Source organism: Pyxicephalus adspersus, chromosome 9 (genome assembly GCF_032062135.1).
Source record: "Pyxicephalus adspersus chromosome 9, UCB_Pads_2.0, whole genome shotgun sequence".
NCBI lineage: Eukaryota > Metazoa > Chordata > Amphibia > Anura > Pyxicephalidae > Pyxicephalus > Pyxicephalus adspersus.
The window spans coordinates 11,331,976-11,344,563 of record NC_092866.1 but is presented as its reverse complement, the minus strand read 5'-3'; the positions used below and the strand labels follow the sequence as shown (position 1 = coordinate 11,344,563).

At 43.8% G+C, this 12,588-nt stretch overlaps 1 protein-coding gene across 1 annotated transcript; it reads left to right on the top strand.

The window, feature by feature from the left end:
- Positions 1-1,659: 1,659 nt before the first annotated feature.
- On the top strand, positions 1,660-12,588 carry ATXN1L (ataxin 1 like). Its single transcript, XM_072422565.1, has 2 exons — positions 1,660-1,817; positions 6,863-12,588. Exon 2 carries the CDS (start codon positions 6,980-6,982, stop codon positions 9,065-9,067), a length of 2,088 nt encoding a protein of 695 aa, XP_072278666.1. The 5' UTR covers positions 1,660-1,817; positions 6,863-6,979; the 3' UTR covers positions 9,068-12,588.

Below are 12,588 nucleotides of genomic sequence, written 5' to 3'. Positions count from 1 at the left end.
AGAAGGTGGGTGAAGGGAAAGGTAACCTCATAGCTGCTCCACAGATCCTGACGCAGTTTAGGGTAGCAAAAGAAAAGAATCTTTATTGGGGAGCTTTATTGGGGAGCTATATTTTCCCTCCAAAATGACAGTTGCCAATCCATCACTAATTGATGGGCGTCTACTTTGGAGATTTGACCTTGCTTCCTATCCCTAACAGGAAGTGAGAAGATGTCCCAAGTGCAGACACAGCAATAGGAACCCTTACAGGAGTTCTTCTCTTTCATTTGGATTATTCCCACCCGCCATGGAGAAATTTTTCTCACTTCCTCTTTCAGCGATCTATCGAATGGCTACAGAAACAGCAGTACAAACATGAATGAGGTTCTAATTCTAATTCAATCTGTCCAAAATTATTATTTTTTTTTGTACATAGAACTGCTCATGGCAGGATAATGATGCCTTGTGATTGGTGGATGGCATTTTCACCATATTATAGGAAGAAGCAGTGCTGGTTTAAAATGGCAGGATCAACAAGTAATGACCAGTGTATACATCGATGATAACATGTTGTCATCTCCACAAGCAGACCACAACATATCGTGCCAATGGAATGAAGTAGTGAAGTCATTGCAACCAAAGGGCCCGGGATCTTTTTTATTAGCAAGAAGAAAACCTGATTTGATCTACAAGTTGTGTATTAGTCACAATCATTTTCCTGTTTTCCCATACTATCATAAGGAATGTCAAAGGATGGGCAAATGCAACATATCCTCAGAACAGGCTGTTTCTAGGTATTAAGTGGGTCACTTAGGGCGCCGCCTAGAGGTGGGGTACCAATTAGTAACTAATAATGTCATTGCCATGATGTCATACAAGCAAAGGGATAACATGCCACAGAAACAGCTGGGCATTGGGACAGGTAAGCTATGGGTACCATGCTTTATAAACTACCTAGAGATGTGACTTGCTGCTGATCTGCTTTTAAGTTGCCATTTTAAGCTGCTTTTGTGTTTTTATTGCATTGTTTAGGACAAGAAGCAGCTAACCTTCACTTCTTCCGACCATTCCATATCTCCCCTCCTATTGTGTGTTACTTCCCCCATCCTCTAGATTGTAAGCTCTTCGGAGCAGGGTGCTCTCCTCCTCCTGTGTCACTACCTGTCATGTGCAACCCCTATTTAATGTACAGCGCTGCGTAATATGTTGGCGCTATAAAAATACTGTTTATAAATAATAATAAAAATAACACAGCAAACACAAATAAAAATGCATGCTGCCATTTGAGCACCAGTAACATTCACACTGTGACAAGCCATTAACAGTGGGAAAAGATAAATGTATTATTCCATAGCAGTCATCCATGACAGAGCCAGCTGTGTCTGTCATTGCATTCCTATTAGCACACTGCCCCCTACTGCCAGCCACTGGCCATACACGACACACAGCAGCCAAGTACTCTATTTCCATTAACACACTGCCCCCTGCTGCCAAACACCGGTAACCCCCACAGCACAACAAAACCATCCCTGAGCCCTGTGGTCACCATACCAACCACCTAGGTCCTTTCCGGCTCTCATTGATGACAGATGCGCGGCAAGGTCACGTGCGCACGGTTGCTAGGGATGACGCAGCGTTCACGCAATCTTTAGACGTCGGTTGTTAAGGGAACGTCACGGTGACGCGACGGCTGCTGTGACCGGGCAAGGCCGCGAGGAGGCGCCGGGGCCGGAGAGAGAGAAGCGGAGCCCGGGGGACGCAGAAAGCCAGAGAGAGCGCCATGTAGAGGCCGGTATCGGGCGGCCTGTGGGGCGACACCATCATGAGAAGATGTGCCGGTGAGTTTTGCGGTGGTCACGGCTTTATTCCGGTGTCATCCCAGCCAGCTGTTTTGATATCCCGGGACAAGCCTGGGATTGGCCTGATTTGTTATATTGCCCTATATATACTAGACGTGCGGGTATTTTATTTAGGAAAATTTCTCCCTGGCGAATATAGATCCTGGCGAATCCCCCTCAATATTAGTGAGACTTTCCTTATTGGATCTTCCTGATGAAATCTTTATCATTGCCAGGCAGCCACAACTTTTTTTCCTCCATTAGTTTAATTAGACAATGTGTACAACCCCCGTGAGATATTTTATTTATTAAATAATCCAACTTTATTCCATCCAGTGCTGCAAACACAACAGGAAGTCAGGGAAATCCTGTTTGGTGTCCCCGGTGCAGCGTCCCCATTAGGCGATCCTTTCTTCTGCTGAATAGAAAGTTTGCATTTCTCTTTTACTGTCGGTGACACCAGGACACATTAGGGGAAACTCCGATATGGGGACACAGCAAGAAAAACCTGACATTGGTTTTAACACCTCCGCCTGTAAAGCAAATGATTAAAGCGTAGCTAAACCCAGAACTTTCACTTTACATGAAAAGGTAGACAATCCTTAGGGTAAAAATTCTGTTTGTTTAGGTTTTTTATTTGAAACGAAACATTAAAAAAAAAAAAAAAAAAAGGTGGAGCATCGCCCCCCAATCACCTAGGAGATTGAAAATGAATGGGAGCGCAAAGATAGCCCGGGCAGCTCCTGGGGGCTCCTGCGCATGCCCGAGCATCTTAGGCATGCGCAGAAGGGAGCCTTTTCGTGAAAATAGAAAAATTTGCGGATCTCACGCATTGGCAGTGAGATCAGCAAGTTTATTTTCCAACCTACGTCACCCCATCTCGCGCCTGGGTCGGGTGATGTAGGATGAAGAACCTGCAGGCAAAGATGGCGGCACCCAGAGCGCCGGCTTGGAGATGGATGCCGGGACAACGCGGGACCCAATGAAAGAGACTTCCGGATGGATCAGACTGCTCTGCGGGATTGCAGGGAAATCTTTAAATCAGAACTCTGCTTAGATGTATCATGGGAGACTCTCCACCTCCATTGTGAGAGCTTCGGCAGGCGGTGATCTGGCATTTTTGGCACTGCCAGAAGCTAGAATTACAATGCCAGCCTCTTAATATTATTATTACACGGTATTTTTATAGCACCAACATATTAAGCAGCGCTGTACAAAGTCCATAGTCATATCACTAGCTGTCCCTCAAAGTAGCTCACAATCCAATGTTCCTACCATAGTCATATGTTTTTATTATGGTCTTTTTTTGGGGGAAGCCAATTCATCTAACTGCATGTTTTTGTAATGTGGGAGGAAACCAGAGGAAAGCCACGCAAACGTGGGGAGAACCTGCAAACTCCATGCAGATAATCTCCTGGCTGAGATTCAAACCTGGGACCATAGCGCTGCAAAGGCCGGAATGCTTAGTAGTCCATGAAATGTTGACAACCAGCTGCATGCAAAACAGGAAACTGAAAGCAGAAGCACAACATGTGAGGATCCTCAGATCTGAGTGAATAAAAAATTTTAATAGATGAATATTTCCTCCCTTGAAGGTGTCCCCATAATACAGAATGCATAGGGCATTACCTGTAACCTCTGCATGGCCTGATTGCTATTAGCAATCTAGAATATTTTTGGTGGGTGTTGGGCCACATATGACCAATGTCTCATATACACATAGGGATCCTGGCTGCTGTTTTATTTTAGGTATGTCATCTGCTGGGTCCAGGAGGATCATTCTTACTATAGAGGTGAATGAGGATTCACAGGCAGTCAGAAGGGTTTGGGTGTGATGATCCAGTATCTCCATGGCTTTGCTAGGTCCGCCATAGCGCTCTTCCTATCTATAGTCACAGACGGGTCACTTGCAGGTTTGGTCCAGCTGACTGTTTAGACATTGATGGAATAATCAATAATCCATGTGCAGCTTTGGATCTGACCCCTATGCATGATGGGATAGCTGCAGGCTAATAAACAGGATATCAATTCATACATTGATAAAGAATAAGCAAACAGGGTTACTCCAGAGGTTGCTGGGAGTTCCTTGGGCAATGAGCAATTTCCATCTCTCAGGGCAGTTTAAGTGACACCAATAATCTTTTTGGCTATCTGTAAAGGTGATATTCTTCCCACTGGCCAGCAATGTAAGAGGAATTCTTCCTACTGACCACCACACTGTGAGTTGTGGTTATAGGTATTGAAGACCTGAAAGTTATTTTAAGGGTTACCCTGTGTTATATAAAGTTTAGGAAACACTGATCTAGTCTAAGAATTGTTCCCCCCAGACCCTTTTAGCTGGGCGCACCACCTGGCATTTTTCAGTAAACACCCAGCTGTATTTGGATGGTTACGAAAAGGTTGGGGTATAATACAAGGACAAAAGAAAATGGGACCTACAAAAAAGGTTGGGAATTAGAAAGCTGGAACAGGGTGCGGTAGAAAGCTGACGGAAATATAGGGGTTATTGGATTCCTGTGACAACAACAATGGAAAACGCTACATTTGTCATGTGTTGCACCACCTACTTTTTGATCACCCGCCTACAGGTTTTCCCCACCCAGATTAAATAAAAATTTCTGGGCTGAACACTGGTCATGGGTTCTTCAGTCCCTGATGGGATTATCTAGCACTGCTGAGAAGGGTTTATAAATAATAAAAAAAAATATTTACTTTCATGGCTCAGTGGTTAGCACTCTGGTCTTTGCAGCGCTGGGTCCCAGGTTCGAATCTCAGCCAGGACACTATCTGCATGGAGTTTGCAGGTTTTCCCCGTGTTTGTGTGGGTTTCCTCTGGGTACTCCGGTTTCCTCCCACATTCCAGAAACATGCAGTTAGGTTAATTGGCTTCCCCATAAAATTGACCTTAGGTTGTGGTAATGATCTGTGACTATGGTAGGGACATTAGATTGTGAGCCCCTTTGAGGGACAGCTAGTGACATGACTATGGACTTTGTACAGTGCTGCAAACAATGTTGGCGCTATATAAACACTGTGTAATAATAATAATTTATTGACCTGTAGATGTAACATGAAATGGGAGAGAATCTTCTTAGGACGTTGTCCAAGGTATAAGTGTCCTAATCGGAGGATTTTTTTTTTCTGTGGTTAGTTAGTATCATTGTTATTGTTCTCAGGACGTTCTGTTCTGTAACCACCTCAGCATCTGCATGTTCAATCCCCTTCCTTACCAGGCCAGTTTTACAGTTCTGCAATGCATTTGTTTCATATATATATATATATATATATATATATATATATATATATTATATATCTGTTTTTTGGCTGTTAATACTTATAAGGCCTAAAAACTGCACTTCCCAATCCTAAACCAATTCCACAACCCCAATGCTTATTGATTCTGGCCATGTAGCAGAATAAGGACCCCTACAAAACATTTCCAGCAGGTATTCTCTCATAGCTGGGCTCTGTATGTCTGTGCAACTCTTTATTTAATAGGGACTTGTTCAGACAAGCAGTGGGATCATCGGGCAGCTCTAGCCAGCTAGCATCTGGCAGCCACTCGTCCGACCCAATCATTGTTCTGGTTCCTAATGAACCAGCATTTGGACATTTTACAGCAGGCGGTACTGAACCCCTCACTACATTTGGACCACTCCCAAGCATGAGGAAACGGTACACAATGCACCCTCACCACCTGTCTGAACTAGCCCCTAGGGCCACACCTTCTAGGAATGCCACCTGGATCACCTCCAGAAAAAAGAATAAGACTTTTTTTTTCAGTTTTAACTTTCTCCTAATGTATGTTAGCTAGAAAACAATATTGTGATGGAATCACAAATGACCAAACATATCAGATAGATCTGCTTTTTTATTATAAGAAAACATGTAAATGGTGGAGTAGCAGTGTATGTAATATACCTGGACTTTATAAAAGTCCCAGGTATAGTAATATGCAGATTTATGTCTTTGGGCTTAGATAATTCAGTCTGTAATGGAGAGGAAACTGACATGAAGACCATATTTAGGGAGTAGACATTCTGAGGTTTTAGTGGTTTATACCAGATTTCATTGTTGTCAGTGATGGTTCCCAAATTGCAGTGTTATCAGTGGCAGTGGTGTTATCAGTGTTCTACCCAGAAATGTTTTTAGTTGGCTGGGAAGAAGCTGTAACCCCTGTATTGTGATCTAACTTTTCAGTAATAGCTGGATGGTTACTGAAAAGTGCTGGGTGGTGCACCCAGCTAAAAGGGGTTGGGGAGAACACTGCAGTTGTGTACCCCAAGGTTCAGAGTTTGGACCCTTTTTACCATATTTACCATACCAATCAGGCTGATTATCACTTTAAAAATATATCCCCAGCATCTTTAAGAAATGAAAGTAGGGATTTTGCTTCAAAATGACAAGTTTATCAGCTGATCACCACTAGTATTAATCTGGCAAATTGAAAACAGCATTATTTGTGTATGAGCAGAAATAAAATGGATACAGTAATTAGATGGATGTATACCAGGGATGGGCGATCCTGGAATTTTGTTTTCCAGTAGACTTTTGTGGTTATTACATTATAAATAGGGCAGTGGGGGCAGCAGGAGAGGTGTTATTATTACTCTGTATTTATATAGCGTCATCATATCACGCAGCTCTTTACTAAGTCCATAGTCATGTCACTAACTGTCCCTCAAACAGACTCACACTAATGTCAGTCTTATGTCATTAATGCAGTCCAAGGTCATTTTTTTGAGGGATGCCAATAAACCTAACTGCATGTTTTTGGAATGTGGGAGGAAACTGGAGTACCTGGAGGAAACCCACACAAACAAGGGTAAACCTTCAAACTCCATGCAGATAGTCCTGGCTGAGATTCGAACGTCAGACCTAGTGCTAGGCCAGAAGAGTGCTAACCACTAAGCTAGTGTGTTGTCCACAGATATTTGCATTCTTTTCTGTAGTTAGCAGAACTCCTTGTTTATGTAGTTGGTTGTTTTACGTGACACCATTGTCTTTTACTAATTCAAAGTTTGTTTTGTTTTTTTTTCCCCCAGTTGTTAGAGCAACAAGATGCCCACAGGATACAAGTGGTGTCATCACTGGCCATTGCTGCAAGATACCCATGAAGCTGTCCGAAAGCCATAGAGGCCCCAATAAGAGCAGGAAGCACCATGAAGCCTGCACACGAGCGCAGCCAGGAATGCCTTCCACCAAAGAAACGCGATCTGGCCCAGAGCACTATAAACATAGAGGAGCCACCCAAGGTGGATAACTCCTCCAACTCCAATGACAGTTCAGCTACTGAGACACCTAACAACTGGTCCAGAGGAGTGCTGGTGGCAGCGGGACAAGGACCTGGTGTCAGCTATGAAGTGGCCGGGGAAGGCGCAGAAACTGTCACTGTGGATCAGTATGGAAATCTCTACAAACTTGCTGTCCCCTCTGCTGCCTTCTCCCCTCCCGGCCTGCACCCTGTGGTTAACATGGGCTCCATTCCTCCCTCCTTTAATGTAGCATCTCCGTTGATCCAGCATCCTGGACTTACATATCCACCTATTCATTATACTCCCATTTCACATACATCTGTGCAGTTTCTTGGGCCTCCTTATGCTGTTCCCTATGCTGTTCCTCCAGGCTTCCTTCAGCGAGCTGTGATTTCTCCTCCTTCTACCTTGGCTGCTTCTCATGTCCCTCACTACGTGCCATACAACTCTATACTGCCCGAGGGGGTAACTCCACCTCCGCAGACTCCATCTCCACACTCTTTCAATAAAGTGAACACAGCACAATCACCCCCTGTGCTCATGGGTGTTGTTCCGGTCGATGTCACAAAGGGAAGGGTACCCATATTTTATCAGCATTCTTCTCAGCTGTCAGCAGCAGGTTATCCTGTGCATGAGATGGTCATGGCATGTCCTCCTAATCCAGACCATAGTCCAGCCTCCCCAAATCGCAAAGAAGCATTGATTGCACCTAGTAATGGTGCCCAGAGGAGGCCTGACTCTGCCTCTGCTCTGAGGGGCAGTCAGGCTGTGGACCAGTACATTCATGACACGGAGGTGCATATTGCGAGGGCTAAGGGCGAGGGTCTGATGGATTCTGATGTATACTCAGGACATGCACCTCAAAGGACAGAAGTCACTTTGATGACCCACCGAAGCACTCCTGATACGGATCTTGAAGTTCAGAGAGTGGTGGGAGGTATGGCGACACAAGAGTTCTGTACACCCTCTGTTCAAAGAAAAGACAGGATGAGCCCGTTAAACCTTTCCACTGATGCTAAACATGAAGCAGGGCAGGGAAACCGATCCATTGCAAGTCCATCTAGGGGAGAACTTAGAAGTGTATACAATATTCAACACTCTATTAAATACATAGAGAAAAATGCACTTATATCAAATGGAGACTCAACCCAAGGAGCAATGCGTCCTGAAGAGAACCTACCTTCAGAAGTTCCCCAACATGCCTCCAAAGCCCAAAGGACAAAATCTCCTGTGGGTCTCAACAGAGACTCTCACCCAGATAGAGGCTCTCCACATACAGGACCCACTCAGCCTCCACATTCCACCACCCTTCCCTCCCACTTTATGAAAGGAGCCATTATTCAGCTTGCCACTGGAGAACTAAAGAGAGTAGAAGATCTTCAGACCCAGGATTTTGTGCGCAGCGCCGAGGTCAGTGGTGGCCTTAAAATTGACTCCAGCACTGTGGTGGATATCCAGGATAGCAAGTGGCCTGGATTTGTGACTCTTCATTTTGTTGTGGGAGAGCAGCAGAGCAAAGTCTGTTTGGACGTCCCACCCGAACATCCATTCTTTGTGTATGGTCAAGGCTGGTCATCTTGTAACCCTTCCCAGACTGCTCAACTATTTGCACTTCCCTGCCACCAGCTCCAAGTAGGAGATGTTTGCATCTCCATTAGCTTGCAGAATATAACCAAGAACGGTGCCTCCCCAGCTAGTGGCATCTCTGCACATCAAGCCTTGCCTCTCCCTAATGAGAATGCAGTGTTACAGTCTAGAGAGTGCCCTGACAGAGATGGCGATAAGCAGAATCAGCGCCAGAAAGATAGCGTGGTACAGAGCTCTCATGCCCTGTCCATGTGCCCTCTTCCTTTAACTCAATCAAGCTGGTCCAGTTCAGCAGTCCAAAGATACAGCGGGCAGGGTTCAGAATCCCGGCCTTCGCCTTCACGACACTCTTTCATTCCGCAGGAGGTAAAGCTGTCCATCGAGGGCCGGTCAAACGCAGGGAAGTAGCGCAACATTCAAAAATAAGGCCCCCTCTGCAAGCGGAATAAATTTGCACAGTTAGAGTACAGGGATAAAAATGGAGGATGTGGACAGGTCCCTGCTGATGCAGGAGTTTAAAGGGACAGTCCATCCAAAAGTGATATTTTAGATCTAAGTAAATGCTGGTGTGTTTAGTTACCTACTGACTTCTTATAGTTGTCAGCCAGAGGGATCTCTGCACTTGGGCTCGTACTCCTCCCTTTAATGTTTATTGATATACAATATGCCCAAAAGTTTGTGGACACCTGACCATTACATCTAAATAAGCTTTAATTATTGTGATTGGTGCTCAGCCTGAGTCTATCACAGCCACCACTCCTCTGGGTAAGCTTTAGCAATGTATCTGTGGGTGACCTGTCAGCTAATTCAGTGAAGTCAGGTACTGATATTGAAGACTTGGCTCACAATCAGCAGTCAAATTGGTCCTAATGCATTAAGTAGGGTTGAGATTGGGGCTCTGTTTAGTCCACTTGCCTTTGTACACAAGGGCAAATTGTGCTGCAACAGAAAAAGGCTTTGTCCTAAAATGTACCCTAGAAATTCATAAAATCAATACTCAGAGGGATGTCCTCAAACATTTGGCCATATAGTATGTTTCATTAGGAGCAATGCGACTTCTGCTTTTGCAGCGGAAGTGACACTCCATTAAAGGGGTGGAGATACACAATGGAAGGATCTTGCTGCTGCCATCCCTAAGCATTCTAAAAAGCTAATATATCCCACCAGCAACTGAAGTATCTGTTTTGCTTGCACTGACCCTTTAATTACCTCTACTGGACAGTTACTGCCTGTTATTAAGAATGACATTTTAAAAGGCTTTATTTTCTTTGTAACCATATGAAACATATTGTACTCTTCTTTATAGATTGTTCTTCTCCATGCATTAAGCAGAACCTGCCACTACTGTTCGCTGTCACAGCTGAGGTTCCCAATCAGTTTTGGGATGATTTCATTGGCCGGTTCCTGGAAGTGGTGCTTTTGAAAAGGCTTTCTGTGTCACCCTGTGTGATGCCATTCTAGTTTGCTTTGTCTTAAGTGCCAGCATTGATTTAGGAAGTTGGCCAAGTCCATCCTCTCGCTCTGTCTGGGGAGACCTCAGCCATGTCAGGTAATGACATTTGTGATGGGCTCCCATTGCAAGGGTTGGGGTGGGGAAAGCAAAAAGGGGGTTTACAAGTATTGCAGAGCGTGTTTAATATTTTGCAGGGAAAGAACACAGGCTATTTTTGCTATGCGTCTTCCTGGATTTTCTAGGCTTCCACTGGAACTGCATGTTCATTGGCTTTGTTGATTTGATCATGTGTTTTTTAGTTGGATAGGCAGCTTTCAAACTCCTTTTCCTAGCACCGAGCAGTGTTGCAGTGCCGGTTAAGATCCATAGCACACCATGGACTTGACTGAGAGATGACATTTAATGAGTAGCTGACATTCCTGAGCCAGCACCCTAGTCTTGGCACAGCAGGGTTCCTAATCCCCCAAAACACACCCAGAGTGCAATAAAAAGGTACATGTCCTGTTGTAGCATGGGCCCTGGCTCTCCCTGCACCTTGTTTGATTCTGACTGAAAGCTTTACCTGCAGAGACATGTTATGTTAAATAATATATATATTGATCTCAGCTCTGGAATACACTTGGTGTGTAGTAGTATGCTAATTTGTTTTTTTTTTGTTTTGTTTTCCACACTGCCAAACCTGCTTTAGAAGGCACCTGTACCCATTCTGAAAAATCACTGGACACTACATTCATTCTTACTTTAAATACCCCCCAACCCGTCACCTTTTTTTTTTTTTTTTTGGCAAGGATTCATTGATTTTACTGATGCTGCTTTCTCTGTCTGCTTACAGCCCTGTAGTAAACTAGCAAAGTATTAATATTTCTCTATGACGATTGCAGATGTTAATATAAAGTTTAGTGACCAATGGTCACACCTATTGGACACTTTTCGTTTTATCCAGTAAGCCTGACAAAGATCCACTTTAATTAGAACTGGTTTGACTTGTCTAAGTTCATGTGCATAGGATTAAAAATTGGGGCCTGCCGTTCTGTTCTGTGGTTGCTGAGCAGTCAGTGAGAAAGAATAAAAAGAATAGTGAAAGAATAAATAACTTTGAGCAGCTCAATACAGCTCTCTGGAATAGAAGCTTCACCAGAAATACAGCTTCTGTCTGCATTAAAACTGTACTCCTTTTTCATGCAATTAAATCTCACAATGAGGGTACATTACCTGCTTAGGCCTAGCAGGATAAACCTAATTTGAAACCAGCAGACTTCGAAAGAAAGGGTTTATAGCATGCCCATAATTTCAGAGATCTTTTGAAACGAGTATGTGTTCTGGCCATACTGAATATTTTGCCTGGTTCTAATGCTCCAACACCCCCTCAACCTGCAGCACATACTCGTCATGTCTTTGCTACCCCCTGCTCTGTTTAGTCTCCTGAAGAAATTCTAAGAGAGCATTCGGCTGCTAAAATCCCTACTGTGTGGTGGTTGGCTCTGTACTGTCACATGGGAACAGCAATAAAGTTCTTCAAACCTGCATGAACTCTTTTTGCTTCCTTCATTTGAACAGGTCCATGGGGGGGAGTAAAAACTATTTGTGGGAGGGAAGTGAAATAAAGTGAACCCATTTCTTCATTACAAGTAATGTGCATGGTCACGTTGAAGGCTGCTTCCAGCTGTAACAGCGATGGCTTGCTGAATAGTTTTTTTTGATTTCCATTACTTCCTTGCTTTATTTTTTTTTCTCCAATATGCGCCAAATGATAGCATTTTTCTCCTGCAACTAGATTCTCCAATTGTTCCATTGGCATTAAAGGATCTTTGGGGATTACTAACCCAGTCATTGAACTTGTCATGTCCTTGGCTGTTGGTCAGAACAGAGAATTCTAGTGGTGTCCCCACTGCTGGAGATTTTTTAGCATTAAAAATGCCTGGGTGTGATTTAACATTGCAGCCAGGTAAAATGATCCTTCCAAAAAATGAAAAGCACCTGCACCCGTCATAGAGAGAAGTTGTCAAACGGAGCTGCTAAATGCAGATATGTCTGCAGACAAGTCAGTGGATAAAATAATGGACAATGTGTTGATCTCCAAAGACAGGACAGCAGATTTTAAGCAATTTTATAGCCTGAGAATGGGTGACACCACATGCAAGGGGTCGGACCTGGTGTTTTCTTTTTTTTTTTTTTTTTATCTCAAAAAGTCTTACAGAATAGAAAGAAGAACATGGAGGCAAGTGCTGCCTTCACACGCAGTGTTAGATGAAGATACAGCTTCATCACTGACACCACAGATATTGAGCTCATCCTTATTATGTCCCCGGATCATATGTTTCATATAATTAACCAATAACCTATTATGCATCCTTCGAAGCCTTAGATTTAGGCAGGTGCTTCTGTCCTATTATGCTACCTGATCTTTAACAGAGCATTAATCTATATTTTGTTGTGCTTTTTTGTAACTGTTTTAAATAAATCAATTTGTACTGTA